Raw genomic sequence first — 22,361 nt, 5'->3', positions numbered from 1 at the left:
GGATCCTTCTAGGCGTCACTATGCCTAATGAAGTATACGCCTCACTATTTGCCACTTGGCAGTACATGAGTTAGTCCATGTGATAAAGGACCCACATACATCTCCATAGCCAAATTTTAATCTAAAGTAAGGAATTGAAAGTTGCTCAAACTCTGATTCAAAGTTTTGGTAAAATTATCAAAATGTCATCATAGATGAAAATAAAAAAATATAAAATGACATCTTTTGTAATATTAACTACTTCCTCTATTCATTTTAAGTTGAAATTGTACCAATGAGATGTTTGTCTGGTTCTCTATCACATGGACTAACCCATATACTACCATGTGACAAATAGTAAAACATTAATACTTCACTAGGCATAGTGATGGGGAAGAAAACCCTACTACGTTTTTTAACCTAAGATATAGTGCAATATCTCTATCATATTCAACCCAAGAAGATATATAACAATCAATTAAAGTTATCAAAACCCTTAAAGATTTCACTTCTGTGATAGAACCAGAACTAAACAAAAGTTAAAATGGATGAGATTAAACTAAGAAAAGCTTACAAATTAGAAAATGACACAAGCTTGAGCATTTAAACACTTGGAATAAACTGAATTTACAGTATATATAAAGGAAAAGGTGATGTGGGGTAGAGAAAGGAAGAAAGAATAAACCAAAATTAATTTAAGGACCAAATAACTCACACCAGTAAAAATTCAAATTTTATTGTGATCAAGTATACAATTCTTCATTTCCTTGCACTCCTCCGGAACGTTAATGCTAGATGAGATCATTAATAGCTTAATTAACTGGTAATATCCCAAAAGAAAATATGTCTTCTATGGGAAGGAATTCATCCCATGAGAGGACAGACTCCACATTATCAACCCAACATTGCAGAGAATTTTCTTGCTGGAATGAGGATTCACTCATAGAATGATTAAGTGAGTCGTCCAAAGAAAATGAATTAGAGGGATTGGTTTTTGGGTGGTCAATCTTTGATCCATTATCCAAGGTCTCCCACAACATTTCATAACCATTTAAAAGATCCATTGGACTGCCCAGTTGAAGATCTTCTTGTTTCTTCTGAAGCCCCAGATTAATGTCTTCTTCTTCTTCTTCTTCTTCTTCTTGTTGTTGTTGTTGTTGTTGTTTTGGTGATACAAAATCAAAGTTACTCTGTTTCTCTGTAGATGAACTGCTGGACACTTGTGAAACTGATTCATGTCCTATATCATATTTTTCGGGGTTTAATTGGGTTATTGGCTTGTGTGTTGAAGGATCTAAACCAAGGAGATTCATCTTCTTCTTGATTCGAGTATTCCAGTGGTTCTTGATTTCATTATCTGTTCGGCCAGGGAGATGTGCTGCAATTTTTGACCACCTGCTTAAGTATAGAACATAATTATAGTTAATTAAGTACATTTTAAGCTAATTTAGCTTAAATATATATATATATGTAACTTATGAGCTTTTTAATATATATGTTGCATGTAAGTACCTGTTACCCAGAAGTGCATGGAGTTGGATAATTTGATCCTCTTCAATCTCTGTGAATGCTCCTCTCTTAAGATCTGGCCTTAGATAGTTGATCCATCTTAGTCTGCAACTCTTCCCACATCTCATTAAACCTTCACCATCAAATTAACAAAATCACATCCAAAGTGTTCAAACAGAGAGAAAACTAGATCTTTATCAACAAATACCTGCAAGCTTGGGAATGAGTCTCCAACAAAGAATGCCATTGTTGAGGATGAAGGTCATTAGCTTATGATCTTCATCAGCAGTCCAGGGGCCTCTCCTCAGCCCAACCTTCTCACAACAAGGTTTTCTCCCCATTCCACAATCCAATTGGCAGAAGTTAATGGCAGAGAGAAACAGAGAGAAATGGAGAGTGGAGAATGGAGTTGTTTGAAGCCAAAGAAGGTTTTATAATTGAATCAATGATGATCTGCCAGTTCATAATCCACAAAGAAGACTAATAAGTAGTGGTATTTATAAGGGACAAATGATATTGAATGAGAAGGCATCAAAGTTCATTAACTATAAGCATGAATGTTTTGTGATCTTTAATCCACAAAAATATTGATTTGTGATCATAAATGAGCACACTCCTGATCATTATTACAAACTTAATTAAGAAAGTTATAAACAAAAAGAGCAAGAAATAGACGTGGGTCGTTCTCATAGACAAATTCTATTTTTGCTGCCCAAAGTCTTCTTATTGGGTTTTCTTCTTTCTAAACAACATCCCATTAACAAAGGAAAAAAAAATAAAATTTTAAGAATTTGCTTAGTCTCCTTAAAATCTGGCCAGCTCGTCCTTGTAGGCAACTCTTTTCCTTTTGAGAGAGAGAGAGGGAGAGAGGAATCGTTATCAGAATCAGGTCCAGTTGATTTCGATTGGATTCCATTCTGGATCGGCAGGAAACGATTGGAAATCGATCAAAATCAACCAAATTCCACTTGAACCTAGACCTGTTGGGGGCATGATGTCTTATATTTCATTGCTTGCATAAGTGGGCTGATTCTGAAGGCCCATTAAATGGCCAAGGGCCGTTGGCCTCGTGGATTGGAGGAATCGGCTTACCTTGCGAGTAATCTTCATTACTAAAGCCTCTGTGAGCTAGCAGATCCTTACAGCAGTGTTCGGGGGTGGAAAGCCCTAAGAAATATTTTTTGAGGGCTACATGGGTGTTTCAGAAAATTTCTTGTATAGGGTTTGCTATGAATTTGTAGCAAGGATTCCTTCTCTCTGATCAATCTGAGAGGGGTGTGAGGATGAGCGATTGTAATCTATTCTCCATTGATATGATGGTGAAGTAGATCTCATCTCATGTAAACAATCTTGCCAAACCATGTAAATCTTTGTGTGAGACAATGTGATTGTTGTTTACGATTTCCATTCGTTTTCTACATCGTTTTAAGTTCTCGTTTTCTACAAAACCCAGTGTGGATTAGTTGCTCCAAATTAACAGAAATCAAGATTGGGCTCAGCCGATTCATTCGATCCGATTCCAATTTTTAAAACATTGAGAAAGAGAGAAAGAGCTCATGAATCATATAAGATGCATTCTCAATATGAAATGAATGCAATTGAGGTGCTTTGTTGTTAGCAACTTTGTGTTGTTTATTGTTATTTTAGGATTAGGGTCACTATATATTATTGCAAACCCAAAGTGAATGTATCAATGGAAGATACGAATAAAGGGGACAGCATTGGACCCTTAGGGGAGGAATGTGGAGTTAAGGGCATTTACAGGCCGACCACCATGATAAGCACATAAGGATGTATATATATATATCTCATCCTCATGATGGTTTAGTTAGCTAATAAAGATAGATTAATTAATTAATTATTATATAAACCATCTCTATAAATGAGCTTCACAATCGGATTAATAAATCCAAATTCTAATTAAGTGGGGATTAAACTTTAAGATTATCAATATCACAATTGATACCTCTATCTCCTATCCTTTTCACAACATTCCCTCTCTCCATGAACACAATCTTTGCATACGACAAAGATGATAGAACCAACAGATTATGTATATTGAAAATATAATTTTATTTTATTCACAAAAGAAAAATAGATTATGTACATGGGGTGGAATAATTTATGAGAGATGAACATAAAATTTGTATATAATGATTGGTGAGGAAACATGAGGATGATGATGCACTAAACTTCTTGCAATGTCCCCTTTCTATTTGTTTTGTTATAAAATTTTTCATGTAAATGATATTTTACATGTATTTTTATTCATGTAAAATTTTTCTATTTTTTTTCAATACATTTGTTTGTATCTTAGTTTAAAATTAACAAACAGTAAAAGGTAATTTGTTATTTTATATGGAAACAAATGGAGCTTGCAATCAAAATTTGTTAATTTGTAAAGAACTTTGCAAAGCATGTTTTAGATTATATGGATTTATATTTCTTAGTGTTGAGACTAGGGGTGTAACTGAATAGCCGAAATTTGTTTCCGAATCCATGTCCGTATCCGTTTAGCACTATCCGAATTCGATCCGTTTACATCCCTAATTGAGACATTATGAAACTTGAACAATTCATAACAACCTTCTCCCATGCCAACGATTTGTGGTTTTCTATTTTGTCAAGTTCAAACCGATTGATTCGTATTGGATTTCTAGGGTTCAGGTTGATTCCGACTAAATTAGAGTGATAGAGGTAGACCATTGAAACTGTGATTCTACCATCTTTTCTTATTAGGAGAGGAATTTACGTCGGTGACAATGACCAAGAGGGTCCAACCAATCAGGTTTGGCTTGACTGAAAATTACTGTACGTCTAGGCTGGGCTGATCTTGGCCTAGCCGGTCGAAACATAGATCTTTCTTTGATCTCATGGACAATTCTAAGGGTTCTAAGACAAGTTTCCCCAGGTCATTATAGTTAATAAATCTACTAGGGACTGAGTTTCCTAAAGCCACAGAGAAGGAATGGAATTCTTCCTTCATCGATGGTCATCATTGTGCTTGAAAAGGTGTCAAAGGAATGGTAGACTTGTGGGTGTTTCTTTCACCATGGGTGAAGAAAAACTTTCTCTACCTAAGAAGGAGAAAATATTTTGTAGGATAAAATTGGGTACTTGACTACGTAGTCATAACAAGAGAGAGAAATATCAATGTGGCTCCCATTATTTATTATGTAAGGAGGAGGTTATAAGGAATCTGTAAAAGGGCAGTTTAGCAATCTTTTACCCTAAAAGTTATTAAAAGATTTACTTCTGGCACATGGAGTGATACTATCTCATCAAATCTCATATCTTTTGAAATCCCTCTTCTTAAGCAAAAGCAATGGGCTTGGGAGTGAAATCCCCAACAACAGAAATCTTCATAACTTGGTAGGTATGGAATTCTTGCACACTGCAAAGGCTGTTCTAATGCCATTTATTGGGATTTTTAACCGCTCCAATACTGGAGGCGTTGCTGTGCACATCGTGCGGCGCAACAGAGGCCATGTGTGGACAGTGGGGCCCACTGTGCACACATGTTCGCTGCTGCACCGCACGATGGCACAGTAGCAGATAAAAATTACATTTATTGGCTCTATATGCATGATGGGTGAGAAACCCATGTAACTTTTTACATGTCTAGGCCCAACTAGGAGGAACCCATGGGCCAAGCCCAACTCTGATAAGTGATTTTACTGCCGTCCGATGGACGGTTTAGGTTGGGCCAGTACCAACCAATCAACAGACTTGATGTTACGGGCGTCTCAAAGATTCCAATGAATGGACCCCATTTAATTGGTTGAATCAACTTGGTGAGGTAGCACTGGTAGCAGTTGAGGCATGGTTCATGATCTTGGTATCGGTTGGATCGGATCGGATTGATCGACACAGATCAGGATTGTTCAAACTTGGGCATATATGACACTTTTATCCATGTTTTCTTATAAAAAAAATTAAATTTTTTTACATTTTTATCCCTGCCTGTACACTTGGATTGGATCGATATCGATCTCAGCCGATTCCGATCCGATCCGACAAAAAATCGACCGATCCGATCGGATACCTCAAACCATGAATTGAGGGATCAGAAACGAGAAGAGAAAAAGTGTGTGTGTGTATGTGTGTTTGATGTTTCTACTTCGTGTGGTATGAGCATGTCTTTGAACGCATTGGTTCGGCTTCCCTTGTCGAATTCGGCAAGGAGCCTTGAAAATGTGCTCTCCGGACACTCTCTTTGGTCTTCTTCTTCTTCTTCTTCTGAGACGAGTAGAAGACCTCATCAGCAGCCAAGGAGGCAAAGGCAGCATGATATGATGGTTCAAGCCAAAGGGAAGAGAGGAATGGCAGCTCGCCAGTTCCAACGCCCTCCCCCCTCCTTCCTTGCCCCAAATCGAAGATGATAGGCAACCGTAACTTCTCTCTCTCAAAATTACTATTTCTGTATTCCTTTGATTTTCATAATTTCTTCCCTTTATCCCCCACCCCTTCTCCCGGAAAATTTATCTGGGAGCCCTTGGCTTGCAATTAATCCGGAGGGACTAATACCCGTTAATATTTTCTCTTCCCTTTTGCAATTTTTTTGTTAGTGAACCAAGTTGGTTAAAAAATTTACTACCCTTGTCTCCATCTTTAAAGGGACAGCCATTTGGGATGCCATGGGCTTCATTTAACTCAAATATTTCAAATATCACAGTAATGCATTCATATTCTATCAAAACTGCTCTCTGTGTATGATGCTCTCTATACTTTGTGTTTACCATGTTCAGAGACATGACCATAGTAAAATGTGGCATTTTAGACACATTTTTTTCCCTACGATGCTTCTGAGTTATCAGTTTCTTTAGGATTTTTACATTTTTTAATGGGAACTCTTTTTTTTTTTTTTTTTTTTTTTTCTTAATGTAGTATTTTTTGGCCGATCAGTCAAGTTACTGCTGTCAGTTATCTGGATATGTAATCAATCACTATAAGCAATTTCAACCTTTTCCCTTTTATAGCTTTTAATTCCCTTGCATAATTTAGTAACTAGTATCATATGGCATTGGAAAACCCCTGTGCATGCCAACCCTTAATTCTGTCTAAAATATCTTGTGAATGGTTGACTAAGTATCCAGAGTTGCCAAAGATCTGAGATTCTGCTCCTTGGTTGCTTAGGTCTTTGGTGTGTGTTAAGATTCTTATGTTTAGTACTACTGCAGGGGCGTATTTCTTTATTATGTGTAATATCTTATAGACAGCCAGGGGGCATACTTGTTATTGGGTTGCATCTCTTTGTTGTGAATATATCTTATTGCTCTCAGTCAGATTATTTTGTCTAACCGCGAGACAGTGCCAGTTTTGTCTATAGGCTCCACAGATCTGGTTCACCTGTTTCTGATATTGTTTCAGTGTGGTCAAAACACTCAATGACATGATTGGCTTGCCTATGAATAACATTAGAACCAAAAAATGGGCAGAAATCATTGTGAGATCAATTAGTAGAATGAAATTTCTGTGGACACTGTACATGTGGCCTACCAATAGGGTGACCTGTAATCTGGATGCTGATCCCATCATCCATTCATGTGGCAGAAAAGCCTGAGATTTTCCAGAAAAAATATAAGTTTGAAAAAGAAAATATTGGGTAACCAAAATTGTGTAAGAGTGTTGGTCTGTATTCTAAGACCTTGTTTGATATTTCCTATTGAATTGCTCTTGCAACTATGTATTTTCAATTTACTAGGACTTAATGATCACCCCCATGTATACTAGTGACACTTCTTTTTAAGGCTAATTTATGTACTTATCATTTTTCTCTAATTCCTTGAAATGGTTCATATTTTATGCTTTGGGCTTGTTTTCCTATTGAATTTCTGTCTGGAATCTAATTTCAAAATCATTTGTGCATCTGAAAATAATTATCATGGAAATAAAATTGTCATATTCTTGTCAATTTCAAACTAAAAATGTTGTTTTCAGTGGACTAGACGTGACAATGTCTAAATGAACATTTCATATTTGTGCATCTGAAAATAATTACCATGGTTGAGTGCATGAATATTTCTGTTAGTGACAATTGTGATTGCGGCTTCTATTATTTCTATGTGACTCTTTTAATCATTGTTTTCCTAATTATCATTTGTTACTGACTTTATCAGGTATCTATAATCTAAACAGGATGAGAAGGAGATACAGACGACTGCATTTAAGCAATATCGTGTATTGCGGTTGGCTACAGAGTTCATATATGGTTATAAAGTACAAAATTGTTGTAATGTGTCACTAACTTATGCTATATTGCATTTATTGCTTACGGTCTCCCAGATACTGACTGTGAAAACTTGTACATGCAAACTACGAGAAGAAAGGTTTGTCTAAATTGCTTTGTATTGAATATGCAGGGAAATAATAACTTAAGATCTGCACTTTCTACCATAGATGGTATTGAGGTGAGCTTATCTAGGATCTTTTTTGTTCTTTCCACCTCTTCCTAATCTGAAAACTTGAAATATACAGGGCAGTATGTATTCTGTGAGGGTCCAGATGCATTGGGCTTGGGCCTGGCATTTGGTAAATTTTGAATATGTCCTCCCAAATACCTTACCTGATGTATTTTGAACTTGGGCTCGAACTGCATTGTGTGCTGGCCCATGAAAATTGAGAAGTAGTGCTTCTGTTAGTTACCTGAATTCAAGGGCATCTGATTATGGAAGTATATGTTTATATCTTTAACGATTTGGGCTCTACTTTTCTTCAAAAGTTTATAATGGCCTCTGACATGGAGAATTTCTAGGGTACATATATGTTGTGCTTCCATTAATTCAGTAAACTTTACGTCTTTAATGGAAAAGGAGAAATATGAGCTTGAAGATAGAAGAAAGCTATGAAAAACAAGTATCAGTTCCATGACTAATGTTTCCCCTATCATTTATCACTCACATAACTGATATGGGTTTGAAGCTGCCTGAGCTTATCATTTTTACATGTGCATAAATTGTCTTTCAATGTTCAACTATCGGAGCATGTTCTCTTCAAGTCATCCTACCTTGTTGTCTAATTTTCAGCTGCCAACACAAGGGGAGCTCAAACTGTACTTGACACAGTGAGGGTCCTTTTTGGGGAGGCCATAGAATCATTTGGGAAGCTAACAGGTCTGAACTCAACCACATCTGAGGAGTCCGAAGAAAATTCAAAAGAAAAACCCAAGTTGAATTTACAAGCATAAATGTTACATTCTTTTTTTCAGATAATTAATTGAAGGAAAGTGCACAAGAAATTCTGCTAAAAGGGGGTCAAAGTGAGCAAATGTATCAAATAAAGAAACTAAAGAGGAGTGCAAATACCCCAACAGATACAGGTCTTACACCTTTTCTCCTTCCCCATGAGAAGGGGAGTGCTTTATGCGATTGGTAAATTCATTTACCATATCATTTTGTTTACCTAGGCCTTTATTATAAACTTGATGCTTCCATTTAGTAAACTAAAGAGAGTGGTGCAGTCCCCCTCCTCCCCCCCCCCCCCCCCAAAAAAAAAAAACAAATACTGGTGGTACACATCTACACCTTTGGGGCCCCTCTCTGGATTGTGTGAACTCATTCACTATATCATTTCTTGACCTAGTTTTCTATCGGGATGAGATGTTTGAGATGTTCATAGGAGAAGCCAAGGCCTTCATCCAGAGATGATAAAACCTCCAACACACCGTCAACCTCTGTTCAACCTGTTGAACTGACAAAAAATTCCCCCTCACAAGTATCTGTCCGAAACCCCTTGCATAGGTCATCCTAACCCTTCCAAGTTACATAACACAGTTCTAGTCAAATTTTTATTTCTTTTTTGGGAAATAAAATTTCTGTTTCTTTGGTCTTGAGAATGCAAGATTCACTTTCGGCATGCAACTGTACACCGAGAAGTACCTGTTATCTCTTACTGGGGAAAAATACCTCTGTCCTCATGAGGTCTACATCAGTCATAGATTTTCATGACAACAAGAAAATACAGCTCTGATTAGTTTAGACTCCTCAGTTAGGGTCCATGTTTTAGTTGTTATCTGAAATTTGGTTCTCATGTAGACTATACATCAGATCTTGTATATACACTTGTTGTAGGGCAAAAGGCTGAATGTGGAATACTCCATTCTTCTCAACATGGTGAAGTGGTCATTGTTCCTTCGGGCTCGAAAAGCTTATTTTGATGTATTACTAGATGCAGTGGAGCAAGCTTTTGTACACAATTTGGTAGCACAAGGTTTTGTTCACGTCTGAATTGATCAAATGAAATTGTGTAGATTTTTCTGTATGTAAAAAGGGGAAAAGCAGAGTTTCTCTAAATGCAAAATGTTGATCATGCACTGAATCTTTTATACCCTCCTTTGTACATTCCAATGCAGATCCATGCACCCTCGTATAGTCCTGAATTTTGTTTTACCACATGGCAAATTTTGCTAGGGCTGAAACTTGCATGTGAACAAGATTTTCAACCCAATTTGAACTGCCACAGAAACAAGGCCATGGTTGCAGTTTAACTTGTATCCAATGATAGAAGCTCCCAAAATATAAATAATTGGGAAGAAGAATACTGCCCGGTCGATTTTGATTTTGGTCTGATTTGGTTTGGTTTTTTTATTGGACCAAACCAATAATACTTGGTCCGTTTTTTCGATTACTTTTGATTGGTCCAACCGGTTTATCCTGGAAATTGACACCCCTACCAATTTCCAAGCATCCCAGAAGTTCTGCAAAACTAATTGAAGAATCCCCTGAAATAGACTATGAAATTCAATAAAGGCTTGCAGTTCATTGATGATGTTGATGTGGTTGACCTCGTTTGATGGGGGGGTCCCATGACCCAATTAGTCCTCTTCTGATTTCAATTGTTCATTGCCTTGGTTAATACTCAACCTTTAACTGTACACATGATAGTAAAGAAGGGAGATTATTAAAAATAGATAGAGTCCAGAAAGATTGACAAAATAAACACACGACACATGGGATCTAAAGAAAAGAAAAAGGAAAATGGGTTGTGAAAACGAGAAAGAGCCATTAGTTGGCACTTGGCACTACATACCAAAAGTCACCAAAACCCCTCCAGGAAGTCATCCAACCAGAAGAAGAATCCCTAGCTTTATATATTTCATATGAAGAGCAGAGAGAAAGAGAGGGTGATATAGTGTAGACCTTGCAAAATGTCTTAGAGATATTTTTCCTATGATAAATAAGGGTGGAAAAACGTTAGCAGGCTGCGTAGTGTATGCTAGCGTCTTTTTGTCTATATCTCTCCTCTTTCCTATAAAATAACATATCCACCCTCTATTGTTAGAGGACAGAGATATACACAGGGGGCGCTAGTAGCATACGCTACACAGCTGGACATAGAACTCAATCTCATAAATAAGGAGAGGGTTCTTTGACCAAGCGGCATTGAGCGAGGAGTGTACCATTGAGATGCGATAAAACGATTTCATGTTTAGGAAGGCAGCGTATTAGTGTATCCTGCCCAGTTGGCTCAGAGAATCTTTTCCATGATAAATAATAGGACAAAGATCCCACACAAGTGGTGTGTGTATTCTTTTTCACATTCTAACCATATGGACCTCATCATAAATACGTATCGGTATCGCCAGCATCCAATATCGATACCGTATTGGTGGTATCGATATAGGGGAGAGTAAATTGATCCAAAAAACCAACATATCGATAATTTTGAGGGGAAAGACAGTCCGATCCAACCCAATACGATCGATCTGTATCAATATCAATATTAGCCTAGACTGATACAGGTACCAATACTGATACCTAAGATCTTGATGAGCCTACACTGATACTATTTTTCCTTAGACAATATTGGGGCTTCTGTTGACAAAACCATTTCCCACACTATGATTGGTGTAGCTTGAAAAATTCCCCCCACACCAGCAGCGTGGAAACCCTTACCCATAAACAATTAACAAACTTAGAAATGGAAGGACCCACGTTACATCATCTCATGCACCCAATGAGAGTGATGGGGATAAAAATAAGCTATAGGTCCCTATCTTTGTATTCTACCTAATTAAAAGCTTAGAGAAATGAGCAAAAGGGATGGGAGACAGATAAGTGTGAAGTTGGGCAAAGAGAGAATAATTCTTTTAAAGAAAGCAACATTCTTTATCTTTTTCTATATAAGAAGATTACTTATACGACTTGTGTAGAACTTCCATTGACTGTTAAAGTGTTAATTAATGGTTTGATACTATATTGCATTTTTATGGTTTTTTTTTTAATCTATGATACTATATAGTGCATTACGCCATCAAACTACATTCTCTGCTGGCAGCTTTTGAAGAACGCTGTAAGTGGGACCATTTTCTATAAGACTTCACAGCCCACATGCAAGAAACGGCTTCCTTAAAATTGTTTTAGGGCCACGATCCACCAATGAGATCCGATCTAGTCATGTTCAGTTCGGTTGGAGTAGGAAGGTATTGATAAAAGAACCCAGGTGTGGGGTCATCGATTTAGGTGTCGGTATCGTATCGGTTGTATTGATCGATATGTATAGGTATCGGTGATGACTGATACCGATATATATATATCAATTGATACAAAAAGTTTTTTTTTTTGGTTAAAAATGTATATTTTTTTTATTAATCGGCTCAATACGTATTAGTACGATTGATCTGTATCAGCATCAATATTGACGGCAACTGATACCATGTACTAAAACCTTGTGTGTGGTTGCAGAGTTTCTTTTTAGAGTCTGAGCTGTATAGTCCACCATGGAATTCATGATTTGCACATTAAAAATTGGACCAAGTTTTCCTTTAGCCACGATCAATGGGGAATCCATTGACTGAGGCCTTTGAGTAGTGTCCATGGAGGATCACATAGCATGAGGATATGTTCGACCATTCATAATTGAAGAGGCAGTTTCATATGGCCATTGATGTAGGGCTGTAAATGGATAATCGAAAATTCGAATTTGATCAGCATCTGTAATCATTTAGAGACATCCTTCGTTTTAGAGATATTGGGGGAAAAAATCCGTATACTCCAATAAAAATCCATCTGGAAAAAAATTCGAATAAATAATAATAATAAAATTAAGCAAATAATGATCTTGAGGGTTTTTGAAGATTCAACAAGTTCTAGAATATGAGGAAAAGAGAATCATGATCTAAGAGATATAAATTGAGAGCGAATTGTATCGGCTAAGGGGAGGAAGGTCCGGGTTCCACAAGACAGAAATGTAAATAGATGATCGAAAATCCGAATTCAATCTACATCCGAATCCATCCATTTAGAAGTATTCGTATTCTATTAAGGAATATCCGGATCCGATCACATCTTATTCGTATCCGAGCCAAATCTGATCCGCTTACAAGCCTACATTGATGTGGGCGGTGAACCTTCACCATATGCTGATGGATAACGTCTTCCTTACAAATTTCACTCATTTTTAATATTGGTTGTGGATGGCTTTGTCAAGCTAAAGGACATGACTAAGAATTCATGGCTATGTCTATGCATCCATTTTAAATTGGGAAAATTTCCTAGATCCACTAGATAAGAAAATTAATTACAAGATAAGTAGGTTTAAATTTTATTTTACATCCATTAGTTTCCATTTTAAAAAGATTTACATAATCCCCAAAGTTAGTTATTGCTCCTTCAAAATAAAATTGCATTTCCTAAAGTACCCCAACATTACTTCTTCTTCTCTCATCTTTTTTTTTATTTTTTTATTACATTATATGAGACGCACCACCTCCTCCTCTTCCTCCAAACAGCAGATGAAAAGGACGCAAATCACCATATCCCCAGCAAGAAAGGGAATTTCTCCAAAGCCTTGAATTTACACAGAATAAAAAATTGAAAAGCTCAATACGAACCAAGCTAAAGCTTGAGCTGCAGGAAAATAAAGGAGGGACCAATCCATGTTCTTCCCATTTGCTCTATCTCTAATTAGTTGGTGCCATCAAACCCTAAAACCACAACTTATTGAATCAGAATAGTAAAACAACAGAAAATTGAAACTTTGAAACCCACACCAATTTCAACATTGTGGATTTCATCTTGACTCTGACGACCAACAGGAATCGAATTGCCATTCATTGGATCTTCATTGATCAGACAAACCTGTGAGACACAAGCGACTATCTATCTAACCAATGCGACAAAGAGAAAAAGAACAACAACTAAATGTATCGAAATTGAAAGAGCTTAGAAATTTATATATCGTCTGAGACCCATTACTGGAAGTGATCTGCCAGTGTTAACAAAGATGAAATTTGTTCAAAAAATGATTTTCATCAACCAAAAGAATATGAAAACTGAAAAGAGAGAGAGGAAGGAGGAGGTCAAAGAGAATTTAGTGTTTCTATCACTTCTCTATGTTATATGAGCGTACAATAGACCAGAACGAGATGAAAAAGATAAACTAAATTATGAGAAGGTTGTAGCAATTGTTGGGATGACAAGTAGCGGGGGAGGGTAGAGAAGAGTGGTTGAGGTGGGGGCAATCGGGACTCGGATGGAGGGGAAAGGGATTGAACACATGGGGTGGGGTTGGGGAGGGCAAAGAAGCCAAGGATGGGGATGGAGTTGATGAGAGCGTGATGGGATGGGATTGCAGGGGAAGGGAAAGGGAGGCGGTGTAGGGCAATGTAAGAGGATTTATGGCGAGGGATGATGTGGCTTCTGAGGAGGAAGATGAGAGGAGGTGATGGGTCCCACATAATATGATTAAAAATGAAATTATTGAATAAAAATATTAAAAAAAAAAATACATGGAGAGAAGATGAAATGATGTGGGGGTATTTTAGAAAATACAATTTTGTTTTTCATAAGCAATAACTTACTTTGGGGATTAAGTAAATCTTTTCAAAATAGAAACTAATGGATGTAAAATAAATTTTAGATCTATTTTATCTTGTAAGTAATTTTTTTATCTAATAGATCTAAGAAATTTTCCTTTCTAAATTCCTAGATTTCAATGATTTGTTTTGACACATGACAAATTGTGTTTTGATTAAAACTTTAACATTTGAGCAGTAGACATCTTCTTATTTCGATGATGGTAACAGCTTGTCTTTTCACGTTCGTATTAAAAAGGAGAAAAAGATCTCTACACAGAGGGTATTTCTTATACCCACTTGAAGGGCACCATCGTGAGATGACGCCTCTGCCCATTAGATAGATAACCGCCAGGGGTGCTCACCCAGACACTTGTGTAGAGATCAACCCTGAACTAGATGCACCCTTTTTAGATCAACACGTGGGAAATCTTGGATGTTGCTCCAGAGATCTAACTAGCAGTTTTTTTTTCTTAGAAAAGACCAAGTCAACTAACCTCGAACTCAAAAATCGAAAAGCGAATAAATCCATCATCCAGATTCCAGGGTTCCTCTCCCCTAAATAAACCACGAAAAAATAATTAAAAATAAAAAAAAAGGAGTGAAGGTTTTCAAATGAAAAAATACAATAACGTTATCAATAAATTCAATACTAATCGGTTTTAAGTTATTTAAATTTGAAAACCAAAACAAAAACCACAAGCACTTCTAAATGTTTTTAAAACGGTATCGGATATCTGACCTTGTATCGGTGGAACGGTTGTAATAAGGGGTAAATTTATTCAAATAATCAAAAGTTAGGGTAAAACCATCTGATTCGTCCCGATACAGCGTCTTCGTATCGGTATTAAATCCTCATTTAATTTGGAATTAAATAATTATAAAGCAAATTTTAAAAAAAAGGCTCCTGAAATAAAAAAAATTTTAAATGGATGAACACTGTAATCTTAACTAACACACCGCTTTATAAACCGACAATGCCGGTGCAAGCACCAGGTAGGCCGCCTCTTTCTCTATCCCTTTCGATGATGTCTCTAACATCTCCGCTTTCGTCTCTCTCTATTTTCTCGAATCTCGATCGGACGTAAGCACACATTGGTTCAACCCCAGAAAAAGGAAATAATGAAATAAAAAAAAAAAGAAGAAAAAAACAAACAGAACCGGTAGCAACTGTAGCAGAGAGAGAGAACACATGAATTTGCAGAGGAGGTTCGGTTTTCTGCAAATCTCTATTCCTCTTCGATTGCTCTAACTACAATGAAAGATCGTAGGAGACGTGAGATGGTGTCATGGAGCAGGTTTTTCTGGTGCACTGTCTTCATCGTCTTAGCGTGCGTCCTCTTCACCGGCTTCACGTTCTCTACCTTTCGCCTCTTCGGAGGTAATTTCTTAAAACACTTCACACCGTTTTCTTTATTGCCTTTTTGGTTCTCTGTTATTCTTAGTTGTTGTTTTGATTCTTATTCTTCTATTCCTATTTTTTGAAACTCAATTAACTGTTCTGGATTGGATCAAATGTAATTTTACTTCTTCGAATCTGGTTTTCCTTCATATGTTCCTCCAAATCTTAGCACTCAATCATATCCGGTTCGTGCTGTATTTGATGTGTTTAATTCAAATTCAAATGGTTTCATTTAAATCCGAAAGATTAGTTCTTCCCTTTTAATAGCTTAACGAAAAGTAATCACCTAATCTAGTATGTTTTTTCTGAAATTTTTTTTTTCACTAAAATTCCAGTTCAGTTATTAAAGTTTTTCTCTTCCTATTGATCGATAGTCGCATAATTGTTTTCTTTTCCTGTTTGTTTCGTTTTCTGTTTAATTCCAACAGAATCATTTCATCCAGTTCTGTTATCAGCGTGGCAGAATCCGGCCATGGAAGCTCTCTCCGGTGAGAATCCCGCCTCACCGCCGATCGAGATTCGAGAAACGGTTATCTTCCCCGACAAGGTACTGATATTCCTAAAATACCCTCCGTCCGTCCCCTTATTTACGAAGGATCTCCTTGACTGCGTCTACTTCCCGGCGAACTCATCACATCCCCAACTGAAGCTCCCGCCGGCATGGGTCGACGGTGACCATCCATACAACCAAATCGTACGGTGCCCTCCCCCTAACCATCAAGGCGGTTCCACCATAACCGTCTCCCTCGCCTGGAAATCCAACGGTCATCTCGCTGCGGGGCCAGCCTACCGCTGGGATTCTCTGGTGTACGAAGCCTTGGTGGACCGCGACAACACCACCGTTGTCTTCGTGAAGGGCCTCAATCTACGGCCCGAGAGACTCTCCGACCCCTCCAGATTCGAGTGCGTCTACGGCTTGGATTTCAGGAATCCGAGGTTGGTTCTCAAGTCTGAAGTCATATCGGTTGCCCAGGAAATCGTACGGTGCAGTACTCCTTTGATTGTGCTGAGAAGCAGCTTTTCTCAGAAGAATCTAGACCGTTCCTCCGACTCCATCAAGGTATCCGTGAGGGTGAATGCAGTGAGGGGCAGGAAAATCATCCTACACTCGGTGGCGCAGCCGAAACCGCTTCCATCGCCGGAATATGACGCAGAAGCCGGAAACAAGAACGATATGTGCGTGTGCACGATGATTCGTAACCAAGCCCGGTTCTTAAGGGAGTGGGTCATGTATCACGCACGAATTGGGGTGAACCGCTGGTTCATCTACGACAACAACAGCGACGACGACATCGAACGCGTGGTCGACTCACTTGATGGATCCGGGTTTAACATCACCCGGCATCTGTGGCCGTGGATCAAGACACAGGAAGCGGGTTTCGCCCATTGTGCATTGAGGGCACGGGACTCGTGCGAGTGGGTTGGTTTCATCGACGTGGATGAGTTCGTACACTTGCAGTTACAATCCGACCCCAACAACCAAACCTTGTCGTCGTTCCAGGATCTGCTGACCAAGCAACCCCATCAGGTTGCCGAATTACGGGTATGGTGCCATAGTTTCGGACCCTCCGGGCTAAAAAAGGCTCCAGAAGAAGGGGTCACAGTTGGGTACACATGTCGGATGATGGTCCCGGAGAGGCACAAGAGTATAGTGAGACCAGAAGCACTGAATCCTTCGCTGATCAACGTGGTTCACCATTTCCACCTAAGGGATGGGTTCGAGTTCGTGAACGTGGATAGAGGAGTGATGGTGATTAATCACTACAAGTATCAGGTATGGGAGGTGTTTAAGGAGAAGTTTCATAGGAGGGTTGCCACGTACGTGGCTGATTGGCAGGAAGAGGAGAACGTGGGGTCCAAAGATCGAGCCCCTGGGTTGGGTACAAGAGCAGTTGAACCGGATGATTGGTCGAACCGGTTTTGTGAGGTCACGGATACGGGACTGAGGGATTGGGTTCTGGGAGTGATGGCCGATCCTCATACACACCTGCTTCCGTGGCAGCAACACCAGAATGATGAGCGAGAAGATAGATTAGTATTGATCGAAGAGGATAAGATAAAGAAGAATAGTAGAAGGAAACAAAGACGAGGGAGTGACGTGAATTAGAATCACATTTTTTGTTTTCTTTTTCCATTTGGATTTCATTTATTTCTCAAATATTTGTTTTTTTGTAGATAAAGATGAAACATTACCACAGAAGAAGAAGAAGAAGAAGAAGCAGCTTCAATTTTCCTTTTGTATTTACGTTCTGCTAGCAATGAATGAATCAATAGGAGCATGGAGAGAGGCCTTTGTTTCCTTGCACAGCCCACGTAGGAAGACGACCTTATTGGATTGCCTATTTGGACCACATAGGAAGCGTTCTTTATTTCAATGGATGAAGACAGACATGGCTTGGTTTAGTTATGTGGTGAGTTTTATACCCTAATTTAAACCAATTCGGCTCTCCTCGAGTGGCGGTAGGAGCTGGAGGATTCAACCCAATAAAACAAGGGGTGTTTGGGTCATTTCACAGGCAGGACTCTCTATCAAATGATTAAAACACCTTATATTTTTGCTGGGCTGGATCCTCCATCTCCCACCACACCTGGAGGAGAATCGGATCCAATTTAAACCATGCCCACTCTATCCATTAGTCGAAGTAGTCAAATTATATGTTCACATGGCACAATGAGGGTGGGCCACTCAAAAATCATATTGCCAAAGAGGATAATTTATCTTTCCCATATCTTAAAGGTTAAAGGCAAAAATCTTTACAGAGGATATACAAATAAATGTCTTCCTAGTCCAAGAAAAGAAAAGAAAATCACAGTCAAAGTCAAATACAACCTTACTCAACCAAGCCTCTTTTATTTTTTTAAATAAATAGGATTGGTCAAATAACCCTATTTCATTTTCTTGTATTCTAAATTTTATTTTACTATGTAATCAACTATTTTGTACTTTGACATGTGAAAATGGAGATTATATATAGAGAGGACATAATTATTTTTCAAACTAAATGAAAAATATAATTACATAACTCATGATTAAAATAGTTCTCAAATCTGATTTGAAAACTCGCTATGGTTAAACAAATCTATAATCTAATTCGAAATAAAATTACATCAATCTTTATCTTCTCAATGTCAAAGGACTAGTTACTCAAATCTTTCTTGAAACGAGACAGCTGAAATGGAGATGCAAAAAGACTCATTATGACTATCCTATAATGGACACCAAGGGTCAATTGACAGGAAACATTGGACAAAGTCTTTGGTAAACAATTCAGTATTAATACATTTCCAGAGAAATTTTTTGAAATTTTGGAGTAACTTTACATTTTACAAGAATGATAAGACCCTTTTAATCTAAGGTTCTATTTGAGATAGAAAGCAACCGTTTTGATGTTTCAACTCATCATATCTAGAAAAAGGGCAAAACATTGATCATCACACTCTGAATGGGAATTTCAGATTCTAATTTGAGAGCTCGATACGTGAAAGATGCGGTATTCAATGGTGCCGAGCTTGAGAAGAAAGAAAAAAAAATTATCTTGCATTGAGCTTGCACAGTTAGACAAAACTTCTTCCATGTATCGAGTTCTCAGGGCCACATTGCAATGCACCCGTGGATGCCTGCACGATGGAGGATTTTATTCCATTAGCCTGAATATGTGTGGGGATATCCAAGGGACCAAGGGTCAGACCAGTTGTTGACATTACAACTATAACTATCCTCCAATAAAATTTCCATATGAAATGGTTTGGAAAAATATTACAAAAAGAAACAAAACGTAAAACGGAATTTACGTGAAAGTCGAATCGTTAAATTGCCCTTGAATTGATTATAGCCGTTGCGAGGTTGAAAATGATTTGAACCAAAGTGAAATTCAAAAAATCGACCGTTAACATAGAAACTCCCCCAATCTCTGTCCCCTGGGCAGAAGAGAAACGTTTCCACCTTCCATCGGACAAACCCTAGAGAGAAAAAGATGGCTGGAGAAGAAAAGAATAGTCCGCAAATTCGGAATGGCCCAACAAAACGGTCGGCGACGGTGGAAAATGGGGGAGATGCTAACAACGTTTTCAGCCCTGGATTCCGATCTGTTGCCGCCATGGCCGGTTGGGACGAAGAAGCGATTCTTCTCGCCAGTCTCGTCGTAGAAGATACACCCGTCAGAGAATCGAAGGAGAAGAAACGAGTCCATATGCAGTTCAAGACCCCTCCAACCAGTTCAAGAAGGCAAACAACGACACCCACCCTTTCGCCATTGTTTTCGTTTCTTCTTTCTCTATGAATTTCTTCTCTCTCTAAAATTGTTGGTTGATTGTTATACTACTCAGAAAGCGTAGATCTAAGAAACGAAGCTCTGATTCAATTCCCATTGGTGTTCTTAACCTTGATGATGAAGAGACTGCTGGAGAAGGTATGGTGTCTCTCTCAATCTTTGTAAATCTTGTTGCCCCATTTTTTTTAGGGTTTATTGAAATGCCAATCTAGATTTTTCCTGCTAATCAGAAATAATGCTGTTGGTTCATTCCAATTTCCTTTTCTTTTCTTTTCATTTTTGTTTTGTTTGTGTTTCTTGGACGTAATTAATCTGCAGAACCCGCAACAAAGACAATGGTATTGAAAAAGGATGTGATCGGGGAAAAGAAGGAAAAGGAAGGTGAAGTGGTTTTGCCAGTAGAGGCCTCCGATACCTCTTGTTCTGGTTTGGCTCTTCCTTGTATGGACCGACTGAGGGAGGAGCTTTCTTGCGCGGTGAGGAGCTTAATCTTTGTTAATATCTTGATTTTAACTTTGAATGGGCCAAAACAAAGATATGGTCTCATTTGATTAATAAGTTTGGGCTGATCCCTTCTGCAGATTTGTCTTGAGATTTGCTTCGAACCAAGTACCACTACTTGTGGACACAGGTATGGAAATTAATTCTGAATAGTTTATCATTTGGTTTCTATTGAATTAAATGAATGTTCTCCTATTTCTCCTTCATGTTTTTTGTGGGTTGTTGGAATGATCTGTGAGAGAGAAGTGTGTTTCTGTTGCAGCTTTTGTAAGAAATGCCTGAAATCTGCTGCTGATAAATGTGGGAAGAAATGCCCAAAATGTAGACAGCTAATCAGGTACTAGAGTTTATAAATACTTGAGAATGGGGGGAATTCTTCGTTAGGCTCTTTGCCAAGCCAATACAGTGTTAATCTAATTTTGGGTGGGGGGTGAATAATTATCTAATTTTATTCTCTGCATCATTGCAGCAATGGGCGATCATGCACAGTGAACACTGTTCTTTGGAATACAATACAGCTTCTGTTTCCACAAGAGGTTGAAGCAAGGAAGGCTGCAGGGGCCCTAAATAACCGTGAAATCGCACGCCAAAGCCCTAAACGAGGGAGTTATGACACTCGGTATAACGCAGTTTCTAGCAGAAGAGAGTTGAGGGACAGAGATGATACAGCAAGAAGAAGAAGGGAAGTGCCCAGTCAGGTAGATGTTACAGAAAGAAGAAGGAGGGAAGTACCCAGTCAGGTAGATGTTACTGCAAGAAGAAGAAGGGAAGTGCCCAGTCAGGTAGAGGATGCTGCATTGGCTTTTAGGTTGCAGAGGGAAGAGTTCATGGAAGCCTTTAGGGATACATCTCATGGGCAACCAAGGAACTCTTTAGCATCAGCAAGGGCAAATTTGAGAGCACTGGCTTCCAGGGCCATGGCATCAACCACAGCCATCAACTTTCGCATAAGAGACCGGGCGATGTAGGCCAAGCTACAGTTTCAAGGGCTTGAGTTTTGCCATAGTTTAACTGAATTCTTATGCCTTGTATCACTCTGAACTCTTTCTTTCACCTTGTGCTTGATCTGTCATGAAGATGGAGAACTAACAAATTCATGATTTGTAAGTTAGCTATTGAACCAAATCACCTGGATTTGATTCAATATCTATTAATCCCTATGTAATTCTGCTATGTTTGTAATTTGATTAGGAAAATTTACCCCTACCATGACCCTGCATAGGTGTGTGGGCTATAATGAATTATGCTTTCTATCTATAGATGTCATCTGCTCGTGTTGTTGAAGCAAAAAATGTTCTCTCATCTCTTATTGAGGAAGTAAAATCTTTACCTTCGAAAGTGTTGCATTTCCAAGGTACTCTCTTTCTTGAGGAATGTATTTTTCGATTAAGGATGGGGGTATTGAGCAGGAATCCTACTTATAAAAGGTGAAGATTTGGGGACCAGAAGTTAGAGGAAATGATTTCGTCTTTTGAAGATTTTTGGTAAGGTTCTCATTGATGTGACGAAGGAAGATGGGTGGAGATGGACTTCACATGAAATAAGAATGAAAAAACGACATTACTCAGTTCCATGATCTCTTATGCTATATTTTGACTTATATGGAATGAGAAACCGACGGAGTTTCAACAAGAAATATGGAGGAAGGAGGTTGCTGCTAAGAAGAACTTGTTCTTTGATTATGGATTCAAGCAGGTTTCCTATGGAGCAGTTTGGAATATACTTTTAGAATAGGATCTCTGATTAAATAGAGCTCTATTGATCATAAAATTTGCCTCACATGTTATTTTTTTTTAACATTTTATAAAGTGTGTTATTCTCCTCTCCAAAAGTAGTCATTTTTTTTGGAAGTTTTTCTCCTCTTGTTTTCTGATTAAAAGAAGGATTGAATTCTCCTTAATATACA

The 22,361-nt window shown here is 38.2% G+C and overlaps 3 protein-coding genes and 1 long non-coding RNA gene across 8 annotated transcripts; 3 read left to right on the top strand and 1 right to left on the bottom strand.

Moving 5' to 3' along the window:
• Positions 1-791: 791 nt before the first annotated feature.
• LOC122653981 (myb-related protein 315-like) lies at positions 792-1,829 on the bottom strand. The gene is made up of 4 exons (XM_043847953.1): positions 1,697-1,829; positions 1,492-1,621; positions 1,249-1,374; positions 792-1,155 (listed from the first exon to the last, which is right to left on the bottom strand). The coding sequence occupies exons 1-4, from the start codon at positions 1,827-1,829 to the stop codon at positions 792-794; spliced, it is 753 nt and encodes a 250-aa protein (XP_043703888.1).
• Positions 1,830-7,627: 5,798 nt separating this feature from the next.
• On the top strand, positions 7,628-8,639 carry LOC122655580. Of its 2 annotated transcripts, none has more exons than XR_006331981.1 (3): positions 7,628-7,676; positions 7,851-7,898; positions 8,514-8,639. It is a non-coding gene; the product is annotated as an uncharacterized LOC122655580 (long non-coding RNA). The 2 variants fall into 2 exon arrangements; XR_006331980.1 differs by lacking the exon at positions 7,628-7,676 and adding an exon at positions 7,691-7,720.
• A 6,612-nt stretch (positions 8,640-15,251) lies between these two features.
• Positions 15,252-17,864, top strand: LOC122656966 (glycosyltransferase family 92 protein RCOM_0530710-like). 3 transcript variants are annotated; one of them, XM_043851684.1, is made up of 2 exons: positions 15,252-15,662; positions 16,139-17,864. In XM_043851684.1, the coding sequence occupies exons 1-2, from the start codon at positions 15,539-15,541 to the stop codon at positions 17,788-17,790; spliced, it is 1,776 nt and encodes a 591-aa protein (XP_043707619.1). In that variant the 5' UTR covers positions 15,252-15,538; the 3' UTR covers positions 17,791-17,864. The 3 variants fall into 3 exon arrangements, with proteins under 3 accessions (XP_043707619.1, XP_043707618.1, XP_043707617.1); XM_043851683.1 differs by having other exon boundaries at positions 16,127-17,864; XM_043851682.1 differs by having other exon boundaries at positions 16,112-17,864.
• A 1,708-nt stretch (positions 17,865-19,572) lies between these two features.
• LOC122656968 (tripartite motif-containing protein 65-like) lies at positions 19,573-21,520 on the top strand. 2 transcript variants are annotated; one of them, XM_043851686.1, is made up of 7 exons: positions 19,573-19,908; positions 20,019-20,092; positions 20,273-20,430; positions 20,536-20,585; positions 20,718-20,792; positions 20,925-21,115; positions 21,200-21,520. In XM_043851686.1, the coding sequence occupies exons 1-7, from the start codon at positions 19,658-19,660 to the stop codon at positions 21,421-21,423; spliced, it is 1,023 nt and encodes a 340-aa protein (XP_043707621.1). In that variant the 5' UTR covers positions 19,573-19,657; the 3' UTR covers positions 21,424-21,520. The 2 variants fall into 2 exon arrangements, with proteins under 2 accessions (XP_043707621.1, XP_043707620.1); XM_043851685.1 differs by having other exon boundaries at positions 20,010-20,092.
• Positions 21,521-22,361: the final 841 nt, after the last annotated feature.

Source organism: Telopea speciosissima, chromosome 3 (genome assembly GCF_018873765.1).
Source record: "Telopea speciosissima isolate NSW1024214 ecotype Mountain lineage chromosome 3, Tspe_v1, whole genome shotgun sequence".
NCBI lineage: Eukaryota > Viridiplantae > Streptophyta > Magnoliopsida > Proteales > Proteaceae > Telopea > Telopea speciosissima.
This window is presented reverse-complemented; position numbering and strand designations above follow the sequence as displayed.